At 40.7% G+C, this 20,461-nt stretch overlaps 1 protein-coding gene across 2 annotated transcripts; it reads right to left on the reverse strand.

Annotated features, from left to right (window-relative positions):
• Positions 1-9,572: 9,572 nt before the first annotated feature.
• On the reverse strand, positions 9,573-20,381 carry IL10RB (interleukin 10 receptor subunit beta). Of its 2 annotated transcripts, XM_068689109.1 has the most exons (7): positions 19,374-20,381; positions 18,151-18,274; positions 16,738-16,907; positions 14,805-14,971; positions 13,325-13,475; positions 12,578-12,735; positions 9,573-10,313 (listed from the first exon to the last, which is right to left on the reverse strand). In XM_068689109.1, exons 1-7 carry the CDS (start codon positions 19,420-19,422, stop codon positions 10,101-10,103), a joined length of 1,032 nt encoding a protein of 343 aa, XP_068545210.1. In that variant the 5' UTR covers positions 19,423-20,381; the 3' UTR covers positions 9,573-10,100. The 2 variants fall into 2 exon arrangements, with proteins under 2 accessions (XP_068545210.1, XP_068545219.1); XM_068689118.1 differs by lacking the exons at positions 18,151-18,274; positions 19,374-20,381 and adding an exon at positions 17,639-17,790.
• Positions 20,382-20,461: the final 80 nt, after the last annotated feature.

Consider the following 20,461-nt stretch of genomic DNA (forward strand, 5'->3'; position numbering starts at 1 on the left):
ATACCTAAGCAGTCACAGCAGTGCATTTGGAGATAAGGATTTGAAACTTCAGTAAGCTAAGGTCTGTGTCCTCTCCATCCTAAGCTCTTAAAACATTGCATTATTTGTTGCTTATGGAGATGACGATGCTTCAAGCCATTCTTCTGCATAAAAATGTTCCTGGTTACTGTTGATGCCTTTTCTAATATGAGATGCTGCATATACTCTGAGGATGCCCACTAAGCCTAAGGTCTCCAGTGACACAGATAAAGCTATGCATAAACGTGGCTTTGTTTCTTTTGGCCCATAGCTTTTAAGCATTGCTTGAGGATTGTTACAGGGCAAGATATAAAAATCAACAAAGTTTACCTCGTTTGGGGATATAAGTATAGGGAGCCTTCTCCAATCCATGATGCAGTTGAATTGCCTGTACCATCTGAGATGGCAAAAATTGATCCAGGCAGATTATTTCTGTGGTTTGCATCATCTTCTTTTATGTGATAACCTTCCCACGTTTTGCTTTTCCAGGCCAGTCATCAACAGGTAACCACAATGCCAGTTTCGCTTGTTTATCTGCCGCAACTGCTGTTATTTACCTGACATTAAGAATCCTTTTTTTTTTTTTTTTTTTTTTAATTACAATAAAAGTCCTTTTAAAAGAGATTTGAGCCATAAGAATCATATTCTTAGGGACCAGAGAGCACTACTATGCACCCTTCTGATCAGTCACTGAATACATAAGCCAGTCACACAACCCCAAAAGATGTGAGTGCTGGTGTAGCGTTACGTTGAAGACAGTCATTAAACGTGCTTCAGGGAACTGCCTATATCTCAGTCATCTTCTACTTCCGTGTGTTCCCAAAAAGGTGAATGAAGGTGAGATCCTATGAAATCAACATTGTCAGAAATACCAAAATTAAGTTCATAATAAAAATCCAGTACCTATTTTATCTAACTGTGCTTATGAAATCCAGATGCTATTGATTCTTGTCGATGAATGAATGTAAAACCAATTTGTAAAAAAATAACCAACTCAGTGATGTAAAAGGTGCACACCTATCTTATCAAAAAGACTGATGAGAAGAGGCTAATACCATTACAGTGAGGCTATACAAGAGGCTGTGAACAACCACGTCCTTTGAAACACACAGTGTATAATGTTACCTAGTGTGCTACAAGTGCCCATGCTTAGCACAATTTCTTTGAGGAAAAAATAGCTGATGGAGCGTTTAAACCATCAGTGTAAAGTTAGTTTCAGGCTTCTATTATTAATTTATTTCCATCAATAGATATGCAATGCAACAAATACATAGCGCAGAAGTGTATTTATTAAGTAGCAGAACTGAGCAAATAACAGATTTTTTAGGCTGTGAGTACCACTCAGTGGGGGCCATCACAATCACGACATGATGTAGTCAATAGGCCATCGGTGGGAAGAAGCAGTATTGTGATGAAAGCACCAAAGTAGGACACGATCTGTCAGATATCATCAGCTTCACCACAACTTCCTGTGTAGGTTTGTGTAAACAGGTGTTCTTTAAGACAAAGGCTATTATTTATCCTTTTTTATGAAGCTGTAAAAAAAGCATACTAGTACTGCTGAAGTACCTTTGAAGTCTTAACAAGAGGATTTCAAAGCAATGTTGAACATAGCTATAGTACTGCCAGTGCTTTTTCATAAACAGAATGAAAGGGTGATGATTTTTTATTTGCTTGTAAATATAGAAATGCCCTTTTCAGGACACAAGGCTTCCCACTGGCAGCCAATTTTATCATAGAATGTAATTTTCTGTTAGTCCATTGTTAGTAATTCTCTGGTAATTTTCTAATACTGGTATTTTCTGGCCACAGTCCTAACAACAACTAGGGCTCTCTGGATTAGGGAGCTAAATGTCATGTTGTTATGTCCACAGTGCTCGTGGCTGACACCCACCAGGCCTTCTTCACGTTGCACATCACTGATGCTGTGCTCCTCCAGCTGCGGAAGGCACCTCCTGTCTTTCAGGGTCAGACTGAGCCTCTACCCCAGCTCTTCCCTACCATGAGATGGGTGTTATTGCGCAGAAACAGCAGACTTCTCCCCAAGGGTTGCGCCTCCTTTTCTGGGAAGTACGTGAGTTCAGTGTTTCCTGAAGTGTCTGTCATTTTTTCTGACGCACACGCTCTTATAGGAGGAGCCATACAAACACCTATGTTCTTCTTTTGTGCCTGCCGCCTGCTGCTGCACAGATATGAGCAACACCTGCAGGTGGCTGCTGGCAGAGTGCTTCACACAGCCTCTAACAGCTTCCTGAGCACCCAAATGCCCTTGAAACCAAGGTAGGGAACAGGCTGTGGGTGCTGGTGGCAGTGCTTTCCACAGGATGAGAGGAAGATGTTGGACAAGTGAAATTTTTGGTTTCCGAGAGTGTGTGACTGCCAGCTCTTGGCTAGTGCAATCATGAAGTGCGAAAAGCTAAGAGATACGCTTAGTACATTTTTTTCTTCAGTCTTAGTGGGAGGAAAACCGTGCCCTTTAAAATTATGAGTTGGCTGCAGGAATTACCCAACATGCATTCTTGCAAGATGTGGAGTATGCCGATACAAAAATGCTGAGGCTGGTTTAAAACATCTATAAGGCAGAGCTGATAATTATAAAGCCTGCTCAGTGATGAAAGCCTTACAGAAAAAACAAAAACAAAACCAAACCAAACCAAAACAAACAAACAAACAAACAAACAAAAAATTTCCTTCTGCACTTCAAGAGTGGGCAGCTACTGAGAGAAGTAACATGTTATACTCTAGCCTGTGGAAGATAAATGCATGAATATAACATGATTTTTAGGAAGATGTATTGCTTGCAGGTCATTTCTGACCTTGAGCCAGATTTATCCTATGATGATTTGTTATCTCGTGTGCAGACAGTTTATAGGAAAACATTTTTTTATGGCAAACTACTTATCTAAGTCACATTTCACAATAACCATTGTGCAGTCTAGACCATGAAATGAACTACAACTAGCTTCCTAGTTTCTTACTGCCATAAATATTGAATAAGCTGATATAAAAGCGACAAAATTTACAGTTTATGTTCTGCTAAGTTTGAATGCAACTTCCTCACTGGTATTATAGAAGAAAGAAACAGACATTGGTGTTGATAAAATCTGTTATAAGAGAAGCTCTATCACCAGCAGACAGGCAACCAAACAGAAGGGAAGACAATGTGCACTCCTGTGGTCACCAAAGTCAATCCTAAAACAGACGTGTCACGGAGGAAGCTAAGCCAGGCAGGCTCCACCGAATCTATTTCAGTTGGCTGACAGACAAAGGAGAAATCATTTGCTTGTTTCTTCTCATGTCAGCTCTGGAACAGGATAAAAGAAGCAAATACAGTACTTCATCTTGCTTTAAAAGTGTAGAAAGATAGGTTCAGGAAGGAAAGACCTTAGGAAGTCCAGCTCTTTATTGTACAGCCTGAAGGCAGCACCAGTTGTATCTATCTCCTTCCTAATGGACATTTGTTTTTAGAGTGAGATTTTCTGCCACTTTGGCAGTATCCCCCTTTCTTTTTCTGTTCTCATCATTAGAAAACTTTTCCTGACGTCTGTCTTGTTGCAGGCTTGTAACTGCTTTCATGTCTGTCATGGGCATAGCAAAGAAATGGTTTATTCCTGTTTTCAAAAGTCCTCCATACATTTGAAAACTATCATTATGTCACCACTAGACTTCTTTTTGTCAGGCTGCATAATACCAGTTCTTTTCATCCACCTTCACGGAGCATGGTTTTTGGTCCTCCTGACTGGATATAGCTCTTATTAATGCTACATAGTGGGAAGGATTGATTTACATGTTTTGTGGACAGTACTGAGGTTTGTGCAGTCTGTGTGGTATTTGCCTCATTCACAACAGTGAAAAGTTGACTCATTTATAGCCTGACCCACTAGAAACCCTGCATTTATCTCGTTTCACCTAAGCTAATTTTCCTTGTCTGTGGTAAGGTAGAAAATCTTACTGAAGTCAGAATATATCCTACTGCTTCTGCCTTGTGTAGAAGCTCACTGAGGCACACTGAAACTAATTAAATATATATATATATTTAACTCTTAGTTAATACATTCGTATTCTTCAGTTGATTAATAGCTTCTCTACATAGTTTGGAAGCTGAAAATATTACAGGTGAAGTATATAGTCAAAAAGACAGCCTGCTTCCTTCCCAGCATGGTGTTTACACATTTGGGCCCTATTTCTACATTTTTTTGGACAAAGTGTGGTTGGATTGCTGTGGTCACATGAAACCCTTGATCGCTTGATAAAAGTAGACTTTTTGTCCCCTTCCAAATAGAGAGGTGTGGGTTATAGCAAGTCTATTGTTTAGAATTTTTCCACAATTATTTTGTCAAGAAATGCAAGTTTTATCTATGTGACGCAAATTCTTCCATCATGTGTTACAAGCGATTTGCTTTTGAGAGTACGCTGTCATTTAGACCAGAGTATTTCACATCAGGAAAAGCTACATAACAGCAGCTCAAGTTTTCTAAAATGTTTCCATATCCCTTCTCATTCTAATTCACACTTCAGTCTGACCAACTGGTGCAAAGATACAGCAGTCGGACGTTTTCTGATTCTGTTTTCTTCATCTTTGCAGGTTTGTACCCTAGTGGAGATTTTTCCCTGACTTTTGCAGGTACTGTCCAGGACGTGGTTATAGTTTGAGATGAGAACTGATCAGCTACCTTAAGCCTTCCAGATAGAGCCTGTCCTCTACCTTGCAATCCCAACCTCTTTTTCTCCTGCAGCTACTTAATTGGTAAGGTATTCCTCCATGTGGTCCAGGTGGCCAGTCAAAGGCTTCAGCCCCAAGCAGAGGAAGAGATTAGTCCTCTAGGGTAAGGGCTCAGGGGGCTATTTCCTGCATTAGCATTTTATTCTCACACTCACAAAGTTCTAGAAAAACACTGAAGTTCAGCTCTTTCCCTTCTCTTCTGACCCTCCTCACACATTAAGATCTACAGGGACAAAGCAGTTTTGGAGTCAGATATGATATTGCATATCACAAATGCCTTTAGCCACAAGACTGCTGAATAATTTCAGCACACAAGATAACTCAGGTAAATAAAACACAGGTATCTGGTCAGAACAGTGCATTAGGATTTGGACAGAGGGGTCATCATTTGCAGCAACCAGGCACCAGACTATGGAAAGTCTGCTGTCAAGCTGTCTTTTTACAGCCTTGGAAGACCTATCAAGTGTCTTCACAATGCCTAGCTATGATATATCTACAATTTTCATCTTTATAGATAACACTTTGTAATGATCAGCAAGTTGTTCTTGATTCGGGTGAGTTTCAGGGCCTCGTTATATCACCAGTCACATCAGCATGTCTGAAAATCTAACCCACACATGGTTCTGGTTGTGATTTATGCGTGATTTACATAGTCTTTGTAGCTCAAACGTTTTCCCATAACTTTTGTTCCTTCAAGTGAGCTTCTCAAAATTGTCTCTGCAGTTCTATTTTTATTGATAGTAGCAGGACAGTAGATTCATGTTCCTTTATTTCATTCTTCAAATCTTGCATTTTACTGGTTGTTTCTCCTTTTTCTTGACATGCAGCTTCCAGGCATGTCCCCAGCATTTTACAGATTACACCTTTATCTTTCCCATCCTTACTCGAACCTCTAAAAGTGTTTAGCTGCTTTTCTACAACACTTCTTATGGGCCCTTTCCCCTGGGAAGGTGGGATTGGGGTGAATACTGAGCTTTTGTAAATACTTGGTGATACTGCTTGCCATCCTACTGGCTATGCCAATTAGATTTTACACAACTTTACTGTAGCACCAAGTACAGATTTATTATATACCTTTATAGCAAAGAACAAGGATAGATTATATGATTTTAACAGCACTTTAATACATCTAAGTATTAGTTAATTAACACAATGCTCTAAAGGAATTTGCTACAGTAGCTTAGTTAAAGATTTGTGAATGTCTAGGTTCACCCAAGACTTACTGCAGGGTCCTGGGTGGTTTCTACCTCCAGTTGAGGGCCTCCAAAATACCCCTGGACTGAATTACTCACCCCACTCCTCAGCATTTGTTGGCGTGGGAGGTTGTTCCCCAAAAGGCTGAGCCCCAAGGGGCAATTCCCCTCGGAGGTGTCCCAGCTCAGGGGGAGATCAAGTGTGCAGCTTGCTGTGGTCCCTGGAGAGCTCCAAGAGGTCTTGCTTGGGACTTTTTGGTCAGTAATTTTCCAGGATTTAGGTCTTTTGCCAATTTGTTTGGGAATCAGGTTGTGCAATCCCCTCCTCCTTAGCTGCTATGTGAGGCATTCTGTAGATAACAGAGGAACGATGTCGTGATGGCTTTCCCTTCCATATTTATTAGAAAAAAGTGATTCATATTTATTAAATAAAGCGACTGCCAAGCTCAGATTCCTCACCAGGTTGTTTCCTGGAATGAGCTCTGCCCGGTGCTTCATTGTTAATGAGCTGTCTGATTCAAGGAGCAATCCCATTGAGGCTCACAAGCCTGAGCAAGACTTAAGCCATGTCCAGGAGCAGAGCGTACCCACCACACCGTACAGGAGGAGAGTGTGCCTGCCACATGAAGCCCTGTTTTTTTTGTCTGAAGGAGGAGGGCTCTCACCTACAAATGCATTCCTGTCAGGGCTCATTTTCAAACAGGAAGACTCCAGGAGCAAACCAAGCTACAGGTCGGTCTGAAGAAAATATATCTGGGTTGCTTTTAGGAGCTCTTAAGAAAGCTCTGTACTCTAGAGCAGCACTGCTGCATCTGGCCTTAGCCATGCCCTACCTCAGTGCCAGTCCCTACTACCCTACGCAGAAAGAAGGAGCACAAGATGTCTGAGAGGTATTCGGATGGGCTAACCCTGCCTAGGAGGAGAAAGTAGCCTAGGTTTCATCTGTAGTCAGCAAGGAAGGAGAAACTCTTCCAGAGAAGGGTCTCAAGCAGTTGCCTGCCAAAGAAGGTATTGATGTAGGGGAGCCTGGGGGATTGGCCTCAGGGCAAGAGTTAGTTTCCAAATACATCACCCCTGGTCACTTAGCCCTTTTGTCTAACTGCAACTGATTTACTGGGCCTTAGCTCATTAAATAAATAAATTAAAAGCATTGGAAAAAAAATAAAAATGAAATCCCCCAGAAAAGCTGCTTAGCAAAGTGTGAGTAAAAGCTGGAGAAATTAATGTCTTGGCTTGGCTTCAGTCAGGTTAGTAAGAAATGAGGTGAACAAATATGTCAGAGGTGAGAAGTCAGAAGTGAAAAATGAGCTGGGCTTTCCCTTTCCATAGCGCTGTGAGTTCTCCACATCCTTGTTGCACTGCTCTGTGTTTGTTCTTTGTACTGTGTGGCTGAAATTTCACACAAAGTTCCTTTTATGCGTACAGGAAGAACTTATTTTGTCCACGGCAGGTTCCTTGCACTGTTGTGGATGATGCGTGCTGGAGGTGAGCACTCATGAACACCTGCATCGCAGGTGAACATTTCAGAAATACAGATTGTCACAGTCTTTTTGGTCATAAACCCTGTTCAAGCCCTGTGTCAGAAGAGTCAAACTTAGCAAGGAAATTAGGAGTCATCCAAGAAATACAGTGCCTAGTCCAGCAAGCTAAATCTACCTTCTATCTTTCATTAAATGTAGTTTCCCTTGTTCTTCTCTCAATGCACTGAACATCCTTGTTGAGATTTTTCAGGTATTGTACACTTTAGCTACAGGCCTTCCCCTTCTGTTGCTGGCTCTATTATTACACACAACATCTGCCTGCTTGCTTAGGGGACTTCTGTCTCTCCCATCACTGCAGTATCTGCATACCTTGATATTCGTGGAAGAGATGAGGCGATGATAGAACAAGGACAGTGCAACTGGGTGACTGAAGTGGAGGCGAGAAGCCGGGAATGAAACATTAATCACAGTCCTCCAAAAGGTCAACTCATTAACACTCCTTCACGTTTCCTTTATAAACAGCCACACAAACTGTGCTTTACAACAGTGCACAGATAGGACTGCTGTATGCTTCTATGAGTGAAGGAAGAGCAGCCAAGCAAGCAGACATGACTGTCAGCTGGTGCCCTGATTATGAGGTTAACTCTGGAGGAAATTAGACTTCAGGCACAAGACAATCTAATCAGAATTTCACAGGATGTCTCTCCACCCATTCAGGATAGTCTTTACAAAACATACTCTGCATCAGCACCTTCATTTCTGCTCTTCGTGGCATACAAGCTCCTTGTATGACCACATGCTCCTTATTAAAGTTACACAAGGCTATCAAGACAAAGCCTGCCTTTCTTCACATTCGAACAGGCTGGAAGAGGAACAGCCTTTCCCTCTCCTCTCTTGTGACACCACAACAACTGGTATCAGCAAAGACACGAGGGGAAACACTTCCTCTTTTTAGATGGGGAAAGCCAAACCCTCAAGATTTCAGACTATGTTCCTATGCAGATTCTTCCTGCTTTAACCTAAGAAGACCGTATCTCTGAATAACCAAGGTTTTTATTTTTAGATTGGGTTTACCAGCGAGTCTGTGATTAGGTGGCACAGCACATGGGACAGCCCTATCTGTGCCCTCATCAAAACCTTTGAACCCATTGATTGACTTCAGCCACTGCTGAGAGACAGTAACTTTGTGTTCTTCCATGAAAATTAGCAGTCAGATAGTCAAAAGAGGCTCCCCGAAAAAACAGGAAAAGACAGCGAAATTTCAACTCTCTTCTGACATCAGCTGGCCAGCGAACTAGCACATGCATCAGTCATACGAGCTGTGCTTTGTGATCTTTGCTTTTCTGAAAGTCAAAAAAAGAAAAAAGAACTTACTGAAGAAGTTGCTACCATGAAAAGAGGGACAAGGAACACACAGCTACGTTTTTGTGGTGGAGAGGGATAGCAATCACAGAATAGCTTTGGTGTGAGGTAAACAAGAACGTCAATGAAACAAGGTGTTTTAAAAAACACAGCGAAAATGATTTCCCATATCCCAAATGGTTCATTAAAACAAAGTATGATGAAAATTAAGGAGTGCAGAAAAAACTAGTGCAGATTATGTATAGCTGGCTGGTACAAGGAATCAACATCTGTTCTCCTGTTTTCTTCCTGCAACAGTTTCTAAGATGTCAATATATATGCATTAAATAACAAACCTCAAAGCTATAGCCCAAAATGTTGTAATTTCCATATCATGTTACACTTTACACACAATTTCATTTGTAACAAGTCACTTTTTCTGCCAATTTAATTTTTCACTGTCATTTTAATGTAATAATATATATACAGTAAATTGCATCACTCAAAGTGTCACACTTCATGCCCTGCTGTTGGTGTGGACATAACCTTGACACAAAGCGGCAGATCAATAAAGGTGAGAGTGCATTATGTAATGTGTAACATCCACCTGGGTTTACTTTTAACTCCTACTTCAGCTGCAAAGTTTTCCACAGACTTCAGCGGACTCTGGATTAGGCAGGCAAAGTTTAGTAAGAAACTGCAGGGCAGAAGCTCAGGGGACTGAATGATACCTGAAGAGAGGGCTACCTGGCAGTGTAGTGGTATGTTCCCATTATCCTTAGCAATGACATAAATAACATTTGCAACTCAAAACACTGAATATTCCTGTTTGTTTTATTATGTTGGTACACAACTTACCGTGCTTGACTTTATAATCTTGCATAAAGTTAAAAAAAAAAAACAATAGAAAGATTACACCACTAAAGATATATTAAGAAATACACGCAACTTCTCATTAAAAAAAATAAGTCCGATCAACTCGTTCTTTGGAAAATATAATCTTCTTTTACAAACCTTTTACAGTATGCCATTTTGATTAGCTTTCGCAATAAATAGTCCATCAGTTACATTAGCTAGTATCATGTATCTGATACGTGCTTTTAAATTAATGTCATGACATGGTCCTAGGTATTGCTACAACCGAACAGTGAGCCACTAAAAACAGTGGCAAAAATACATATAATTTAGCTCCTCATCTATAGTCAAGTTTCTTGCACCTTAAAAATTAATGATTGTATTCAGAGCTTCACATATGAATTTCAGGTGTCTTAAGAACGCAGCAATAAGATAAACTTCAACAGCCTTTGCTTTTCTTTCAACCTGACTGAAGTATGAGGAGTGTATTTAGTCCCTTTCTGAAGCTGGTAATATATTTGAATCAGAAACTTCTTGTTCCGAGTCCTGATGGTGCTCTGTTGTTTTGCTGGCCTCATCCACAGTCTCATCACTTGGAGTTTTAGATTCCTCTGAAACGACGGTTAGCTTGTCATAAAAATGATGCTCTTCTTGGGGAAGTGGAGAAAAAAACTGCGAACCGCTAGGAGGCTTGCTCAAAAACTGCAAAGGAAAGAGGAAATGAGAAGTAAGCTGTGCCAGCCATCCCCATCCCATTTCGTTAGAAATCTTTTACATTGCTTTCCCACATGATCAAGCTTTCTGAATCCTCAGAAGTCACAGTGGTGACAACATAGTAACATCTTTGCTCATTTCAGTGTCCTGTGCAAGACTTGGGAGCAAGTCAAAAATGTCTTTATTTGGAAGAACATACTGTGGGATCAGCAATTTCTTTGGAATATAACCTTTCTTAAAAAAATCTATTTAGGTTTTTGTTTGGAAAGAAAAACTAAAGACAGCGAACTGACTGTAGGTGAAGTAGTTCACAGAGAGATTTGCAGAATAGCTCCAAGAGATGTGAATCATCCCTACCAGATCAGAGAGCTGCTAGCTGAGACATCGAAGACAGATGCTTTAAATGTCAACATAAAACATGACTGTTTAAACAAGTAAAGGACATGGAGGGAGATTTGCAGAGCTACACAGTTCTGTGAGAAAGATGACTTAATTTTGGTACTGAAATATCGCAACTTCCTCCCACTCCGTGTTCTATTGATAAGATGGAACCAGCCTCCAGAATCAACACAGTCCTAACAGGATGTCACGACTGTATTTTGAATGCCAACACAAGGATAGCACACCTACTCGACACAGTAATAACATGTCAACCACTGATTTTGGCATCTCATGGGGCAGTTCAATTTATTGGTAGCAGCTAGATGAGTAAAACCTCATTTTGTTTCTGTGACCTGAACCCTGTCACCTATGCTTTTAATGCATTTTACATATAATAAACTGCTTTAGCAGGAGTCCTGTTCACTATAATCAAACAAACAAGCAAAAAACCCTACACTAATATTGTTACTAGAAGACTTTTTTTTTTTTTTTCTGGCAAGCTCTGATTTGAAACGTTGTATCAGTAACCTGCACTCTCAAGTGTTTGTGCAGTTAAGCCACTGCCTTTGGTAAGCATCATTATACTTAAGTATGACTGACCTTTATTAACCAGTATCAGCCACTCGCACAAAATGAAGATTGCTCACAGGTTTCGCACAAGAAAAGGAGAAAATGAAGTTCGACCTTATCCTGCAGAGATCAGAGGAATTCTGCCTTCACAGCAGCAGAGCCCCAGATTCAGCAAGTTACTGTGTGCTGAATGTGTGCTTAACTTGATGTGCAAGATGATTGGTAAGGCAGCTGCAAAGCCTTAGTGTGCTAATAATCCCTGAACAAGTCAAAATGGAAGACTGAAGAGAAACTGTAGGAAATTTAGAAGAGTGTAAGTTAGCAACTTTAGCATATGTAACATTCTGTATAGCCTTGTTTCTTGGAAGAGATTGTGACACAGCATTTAAGTTGCTAAAGGGGTAACAAGGTCAGTGGTATTCCCCCAAAGTAATGGTTAATGTTCATTGGTCTTCTTGATCTATTACATCTTGAATTTTCAGATTTCAGTGAACTCTTTGCTCAAGTTGAGTTTTAGTACATACATAAAGGAACTTTGTTTCAAAACAGATGTACAATTTTAAGTGCAAAATGAGACAGTGGAGACCGATCACAGTTGCTCACTATCTAAGAAGAGGAAATAGAGGTTAACACCTGTTATTCTCTCACTTGAAAATGCAAGAAAACATCCTGTTTCTAAGCCATATAAAGCTTCACACTGAGAATTATGCAATTGCTTTAGGAATAAAAGTCTGTGCCAAGTGTTTAAATTGGTCAGTTTTTAAGTATTTTGGACCATTCTGTATTTTACAGTTTATTATACTGTTCGGTATACTTCAAAAGGCAGTCTGATTGCAACACTCTACTTCTGTCCACGCAGTGACAGAACTTGATGAAGAACTGATAAAATTCATGCAAAATTTAAAACCTTACAACGTGAGAAATTAAACATTAGACAAACTAATTTCTACCACCTTGCTCACATTGAGAAGTACCTTTGTCAGTTATTTCCCCACCAAAGTTCAGGACTTCTTCATTTACACTTGTTTGAATGAATTTTCTCTTTAGGTCATGTTTCTCAGAAGAAGTTCTACCATATACAACTATATAAAAGCAGATTACAGAAGGGGTTCTTCTAACCCACCTACCAATAACCACTTTCCTTTTTATAGTCTAAAAGCCCCTCAGATGGCTAACAATCAGGTGCAGATGAAAGAATGTAAAATAAAAGACATTTGAAAGGTTTGGCCACAGAGAAGCTTTGAAAAGCAGACAGTTCTACCGAGGATGCTGATTTTAATTGTACGAGGTAGAATACAAACCTCTTTCAAGTGTTGTGGGAAAACATATGAAGGGCAGAAGACGTGTTTGGTGAATCGATATAGATACAAGAAGCAAAAGAAACAGACAGGAACAAGTATTATAAAAGCCAGCATTGATCCTAAAAGAAGAGTCACAATTATCCACACAGGAGTTACACCTGCAAAGACAGAAGAAAAAATATTAGAACTGTGATTAATTTCTGTACATACTCTTTACAAATTATCACTTTCCCCAAAAGTGAATAAAAATTATTTTAATAATTGTCTTCATTATTGATTAATGACTGCTGCGTATTACAGAGAAAAAGTCTCGTGGCCTAGCCTCACAACAGACACTGGCAATACATGTATGTAATATGAAGTCCAATTCCTTTCTCAGCCACAAGCATGTGGAACAAAAGCTTTCATACAATAGTGAGTAAAACTCACATTAAAGGAGATTCAGAAACACTGAGTGATCAGTGAAGAGCCTGGGCTCCTTTTAGCTCTTATCTTCAGAGTATGAGCAACACAGAGACCTCCACAGAGGAATGATTGTGACCAGTGCCCAACTGGTTGTAGCTTTCACTTAGTTTCTAACCCCTCAGTTCCAAAGGTGCACATGTATTAACCAACAAACAGTACTAAAATAAGAAATACCAATTTTTGGAAGGTTTACACATTACACTGATTTTCATTTTGGATACCTTTTGACATTGCCTAACTCAGTACCATGTTTATAACAATTCTTATGCTCCAGATTATTACCGTTGTGGGTGGTCTGCTCACAAAGCTCTTGACTCAATTCCCCCGTTTTGTTCCACTCAGGAATAACTGCTTGCACTTGAATACAGTATACTGTCCATGGCTCCAACTGAGATAATATTTCTGAGTTATGCTTAGTATCTATGTGAATTACCTAATAAAAGAGAAGAATACAAAAAAAAAATGGAAAGCTTAGTGAATAGGCTGTGATTAAAATGAATTTTAGTATGATAAACCCTAAAAGCTTATAGCTGCAGTGTGAATCAAGCTTTTCAAGGCAGACTGAAATGCCCTACCAATACCAAATAACTGCTAATTCTACACTGATTTCACCTGTGGTTAAAGTGAGAGACCACTCATACCACTGACTTCGGGTGCTTCTAGCTGCATCAGTAAAGTTATAGGTTAGAGATGTCATTAATGAGATGCTTGCAGAGAGAAACAAGCACCTCACCAAAGGAGGCATCCTCTTTAGAGAAACAACCTATGAAGCTACATAGCCTACCCTTTTGCCTCTTTGATCATGATGGGAAATTTCCCAGACTCATTCTGAAGCATTACAAGCACAGTTTCTAACTGAAGTTCTCACTTTCCGTGGTAAATTTCTTAAGTTTACATCCCATATGCAGCAATACCTTTGTTTCTTGTAACTTTGGAATTGAAAAGCAGCATGGGCTTGGGGAATTGACGGTCCCTTGTTTTCCGGAATTGAATGGCAAGAAATTTTGCAGCGTAACAAATACAAACCAGAACTATATGTAGTGGAGCCCTGTTAGATACAAATAGTACTGATGTACACAGCTCTAATTGTTCTGTGACTAATAGCTTCCAGTAAAGCGACTCCTCCTTTTCTGTAATACAACTTATGACCTTAAATAATTAATACATTATTTCATGATCTTTCACCATGCATTCTGTACAGAGAGGTCTTTCGAGCCGAGTAACACATCTGTCTGTGGAAAAGGCTGTCTGTCAGACAAAGAAGGCAAATTACAACTCACAGAAAGTGATGAGGTAAAAGGTGAAGGGCAGCAACCACAGTAACAGCAGGCTGCTGCCACAGTGGTATTCAAAGCTCAGAGTTCCACAAAGAGCACCAATTCTAGAATGACATGAGACTTGAATCTAAATCAGCTTATCTCCATATTCACATGACTGATGCATCTAAGCTTACCTGTGGTTATTAGGTGTGAAGTACACAGCTTTGGTGGGGATCACCGCATCACTAACTGAGGGAATAAATTCTCATAATGAAGCACTTTTTTCTACTTACAGAGAGAGCAAATTACATCCACGCTACTGTTCAGCTACACAACTACCTGCTATGTTGCTCCAAATCCAAGTAGTAACAACTAGGGTTCATTACACTGTAAATAGTAGGGATACATTTTTGTTTCAGCACTGTTAGTTTTTGAAACTTCATCAATTTGCCAAGAAAACAATGTCTCAATTTCAGAGAGTCGCAACAACAATCAGAAGTTACCTCTGTATTTCTGCCCTTCTTCCAGTACAGCAATCTGTAGTGCCACGAGCCGTAATATTGCCTCAAAGACCACCTGTCATGTTCGCGTTCAGCAACAGGGCCTGTGAAATCCACGTGCAGAGACCCCGACTCAGACTTCACTTTTACATCAGGTGGCCCAATGATTGCTATATAGGACAATGGTGGAAGAGATGAAAGAGCAGAATTCAGTTTCATGTTGTTTTCAAGTTGAGTTTTCATACAACCTATGACAACTCATGCTTTAAATCATTTCATATATTAGAATAAAGTAATTTCCTGCCATGGGTGAGGCAAAAATAAAACATTTTTTTACTGAACTGGTCTTCAAAGGGATTTGTTTTTGCAGGCTATGTATCCCATATACCCAATTAACGCAGTTCTCTTTCACCAGCTGTGGGTACCCCTGGGGGAGGAAGGACTGTTTCTATAAGTTATATCTCACTTCTCCTCCTGAGCCAAGCTGCTGCAACATCTGTCTAGGAAAGGAAGAGCTCAATATACGGATCTTTTTGCATTCCTCGACAAATGTGTGTTTAATTAAAACAATGTACTTTTCTGAAACATAAATTAATGTAGCGCTCAAGAATATGTTTTTGAACTTGTGAAACACGATGTGAGGAGGTTCTCGGTTACTCTTGTTTTCTTAGGCTATCCCTACAATGCAGTGTGGAATTTTTTTAAAGAAAAAAACACTGCAACACCAGAAATTATAACACTGCAAGGAACATCAGACATTTTTATCATGATCCCTTGCTCAGATCAGCTATGACAACATGAAAATCTCCGTGCCTTCCTCGGAGATTTGGCCAAGTGGCCAGTACTCCCAGATCTTTCTTTCCAAGTAGTTTTATAACCACACTTTTCCAGTTCAAGAATAAACTGCCTTTCAAAAGCCAAGCTTGTTCTGAAGCCTATGCTCTCATTCAAATGAATGTAACATTACTTGTAACATTTGATGTATCTACTTTTTTCTGTGCTATGTTCCAGCACTTCTGTTCTAGGCAGATTAAATTATATCAATATTACACTTCCAGGGAGAGAACCAATAAAAGCATTTTGAAAAACAAGGCTGTAAATGGCAATATTACAGTCTGAAATCCAAGGAAGAAAACGGTGAAATTCAAACAAATGAAGGCTGAGCAAGTGAGAAAGGATCTTAAGCAGTGCTTCCCAAAGACAAAGTGTTACAAAAGCTTCCGGCATGGTTTTGTAATAACAGCTGTGAGGAGAAAAAAGCCTTGGGTAAAATCAGTCTACAATAATTTGATTTTGCTCATGAGCACAGTAAAAACATAAAAAATAAAGAATACTCATTGGTAAAAAACACTCCCTCATTCCCATGCTCAGATGAAAGCAGCATGTAACAGCTCTGCATTCTAATATGAGGCAATATTTAAACCACTGTTCACAAAAGGCTGCAAAGCTTCACTAAAAGAATGGCAATATTATGCAATGAAGATTATTTCTTGACTGACAACTAAACTTCTGCTGGGAGTTTTATCCCTTAATAATTTTTATTATTAAGAAACCTTTTTGCCTGGCATAGCAACGATGATGAAAGTAATTGAACTTTTTTTGATATGCAGGAAGTCTGAATCTTTGAAGAAAATCTCTTCCTGGCTAAAAAATGTAAACAATCCCTTATACTAAGCAAAAAAAATACCATTTTTTAAGAGACTCTTTACTGAGGTTTCAGGTACCAGTACTAACATTTAGGTGTAATAGTGAATCTGCTGTGCTTTCTGACAGCAACTGCTGCCTTCACAAAATAACAGTGTTGCAATGAAGATTTTATAGTTCAGCTTAAGTACATTTAAAATGATCTTTATGCTACAGATTTTCTTCTGTTGCAAATTGTGAAGGTGCATCAATAGCAGACAATATTTTCACGGAAGATTAGAAAAAGGCTTACTGTCATCCATTGGCCTAAATCTGATGACTGCCCAGTTTGAATGTTTATCTTCTGACTCCGCTCTGACCCGTAACTCGTAGTTTCCGTAAAAAGACAGAGAAGAGACGTCGCACTCTGTGACACTCAAATTTGTTCTCAAATTTTTAAAGTCGTCTTTAGGCAAATTGATGCTATGTGGAAAAGCAAAAACAAACAAACACACATAAATGATGTGTACATTATAAAATTGACAAATTATCTTTCCTCTCAATGAACTAGAAAAGTGACATGCCTTAGTGGCATTGCTTAAAATGCAGTTATGACTCGTGAACAAGTTACAAATGTGTACAGATGGATTAAGCATTTTCTGTGTATCGATAAATTAGTGATAAATTTGGAGATTAAGATTATGATTCAGTAAACAGATACCCTTTTCTTGACAGTGGTTAAAAAACTTCATTCAACAGACAGTAGATATTAAACAAGACTGCAAATATTAGACAATATCACTGTGCATGGCTTTGCTTTGTTCAGATCCTTCAGACATGCACTTAAGGAAAAGCTAGAGCAAACAGAGCCCGAGAGCTGAACCATTTAATAAAAGATGACATTATTCATTTTGCATCACAAGTCCAGCTAGGAACATAGCGGTAACTGCTACCAGAACTCAAAAATCTTTTGACCAAGATGGCCTGTGCCCTGACTTGGGGGATTTATTCTCTGCCTGCACTACTTGAGGGTGCCATCTACCCAACTTTACCTGCCACCCTGCCTTTGCAATAGAATTCAGCCATTATCAGGAGAAATTTGGCCCAAGACGAGGCTTTCTTGTCAAGCACTGCGGCATGCCACAGACACACTTGTGGCAGGAAAGACCATCTTGGAAGGACACAGTGGAAAAAACAGTTCAAAACTAACTCACCAAACCTGACAAAAGGAGACCTCAGAAAACATGTCCTGAGCTTAGAGGCATTCAGCTGAAGAGCCATGGCCTGCAGATTGTCAGGCATTTCTACGAAGGACACAAACAAGCAGGCTGCACCAGTGGCAAAGCACAAAATGCTGCTGGGAGGTGAAAGACCAGATAAGGTCCTGATTCAACAGCCATAGTCCTGCTTAACGTGTGATGGCTACACGGCAGAGAAAAACAAAAACAGCCAACATTAAAATATGTTTCCAGTTCCAAAAAAGTATGTAGAAAACTTTTGGGTGTGAAACATATAGCTAAGTAACAGGCAAATGTACTTTCTTTAAAGATATACCTCTCACAAGCTAAAGGAAAAGGACAGCTACCTATCTTGCTGTAAGAGAGGGAAGAAATCAATCACCTGCAGCTGGAAAATACAAATTTCTGTGACAGCTACAGATAGGTACTTAAAAGAAATGCAAAAAAAAAAAAAAAGTGGAAAAAAAAGACAACTCCACCAGACTTACCTCTTAGACTGGACAGTATAACTTAAACTGCCCTTCTGAAACCTAGGTGGATCCCACATTAAAATGCTCTGAAGATTAACTGAATTAATCCTTGTGTTTTGGGGTTTGGGCACTGTTCCAGAAACTGTTAGGGCAATCAACAACAAACAAAAATCTTAGTACGCGTTCCTCCAGTGACTTCTCAGTCATCCAAAACATAAACACCGCCTTCTTTTCCTTCAGGCCTCAGCCTTTTTTTTTTTTTAATTTATTTTTAAATAGACTTTAATACAGGCTAGACACATCCCAACAATCACCCAACAAAAGCTTACACAACAAAACCAAATTAGCTAGCCCCAACGACTTCCAGTAAGTACTGCCTCATGACACCACAGCTTATTATGAATGAGTTGCTCATTGCTGACTAAGACTTCGTGCCGATCGGGCTACGTGCACGAGCTTTCACTGAGACTGGCAAGGCACAATTTTTCTAAGTAGTGCTCTGGTAGTACTATGGCAAAAAGTACTATGGGTTGCATATATATGCATTTTTTTCCTGAAGAGGATCACAGCCTTTTTATGTAGGACTGGGCATAAGATTAAGAGAATTAAATAAATTGTATCTATATCATTGCTATGTGGATTAATATTGACATTTAAAACGCTTTACTCGTTCTGTTTAATGACCACCCTCTTGAAAAGGAGAGATAAGTGCGAAGTGCCCTTGAAGACGAGAGGTCTATTAAATATATAACACCAATAAACGTGTCGGTAACCAGCACTCGTTATAAGCGATGGAAACAAGGGGATTTTGCTTTAGTGAAACTGAATAAAGGAAGTCCTAAAACAGCACAGCTAGCCAGTCCACTACCATGATTAAGCCCTTTTAACACAACTGCTGACACCGAAGCTAAAGCAGAAGGGACTTCGCCCCGCTTCGGCAACACACCTGACCAAGGCAAACACGCCCCAGCGGACCAGACCATTGCTCAGAGCACACAGGAGCAAGCCCTGCCGCGGCACACTGTGTGAAAACACACAAAGCCCCCAAATAACCCGGTAACGCGGGGTCGTGCGGGGCGCAGAGCCCGAGCCTCCTGCCTCCTCTCCCACCCGCGGATCCCGGGCGGCGCTTTGCGGGACCCCCCCCCCATTAAAGGTCCGGGGCGGGGAGGAGCCCAAATCCCCATCCGAAACCGCGGCTCCGTCCACACCCCGCGACAACCGGAGCCCCCCGGACTCACCGCAGAGCAGGAGGCAGGCGCTGAGGGCGCCCCGCAGGGCGGCGGCCATTTCGGCTGCCACCCTCCCTCCGTCCCTCCGTCAGGCGCTGAGGCGCCGCCGCGCCATGGCAGCGGGGGCGGCCCCGGCTCTCTTCCTGAGGGCGGGCCGGGCACCGCTCGTCACGCCTTCCCCTCAGGAGAGCAGGCAGCCCCTCACGGCGCTGAAAAGCCCTTTTTTATTGTAAAATCAATGAGTTTCGGCGACTCCTCGGCTCTAGGGAGCGTAGTGGGGACGCAGCGGGGCAGCTGAGGAAAGGGGAGGCAGGTGGGGCGGTGCGGTGGGGAAATAAATATTGGTTAACAGGCGTCAGAGGAAGCAGGGCAGCAAAACTTGCTGCCAGCAACAGGAATGTTACCTGAGGAAAGGTTCATCTTTTGAGTTCAGGGTCAGGCCTGCAGAAATGCCCGTGCCACTTCCACCATAACATTCAGCATCCCAATCGGAACAGTTTTCCCAGCTGAAAATGCCAGTTCTTTGTGAAGGCTTAGCACGTTTGTTTCTGGCCCCTTGATCCCCTCCTGTTACTAACTAAACAGGGATACAACACAGTTTGCTGCTTTTCCTCAGGTAGACACTGGTCCTCTGCCTTCACTTACCTATGAGCAGTTCCACTGGCTTCTACCATTGTGGAGAGGTTTATACCAATTGTGCCTTAGGAAACAGCAGTCAGTGTATTACAGGGTCTCTGTGAGTAGAAGTTTAATCCAACTAATTCTATACATCTACAAATACTTTAATTAAGATCCAGCTTGCCACATATTTGCACCTTCTAGTTCTTAAAAGTAGCACAGCGGAGTGTACTACAACATTTTAGAAGTTACTCTCAGCTATCCTGACCAAAGGAATGCCTGCCAGCCATATCAGCCAGGAATTGCTATGCTAGTAGGCAGAAAAGTAGTATATATGTGGACCAGAACAAGGCAAAAAGAGCTGTTTGGCTACAAGATACCTAAAACCCTTCCCCCAGTAAACAGGCTAACTCATGTAGCTTTTCAAAGGCTAAAAAAAAAAACAACCCCCCCCCCAAAAAAAAACAAAAACACAAACA

The sequence above is a fragment of the Anas acuta genome, chromosome 1 (genome assembly GCF_963932015.1).
Source record: "Anas acuta chromosome 1, bAnaAcu1.1, whole genome shotgun sequence".
Classification (NCBI taxonomy): domain Eukaryota; kingdom Metazoa; phylum Chordata; class Aves; order Anseriformes; family Anatidae; genus Anas; species Anas acuta.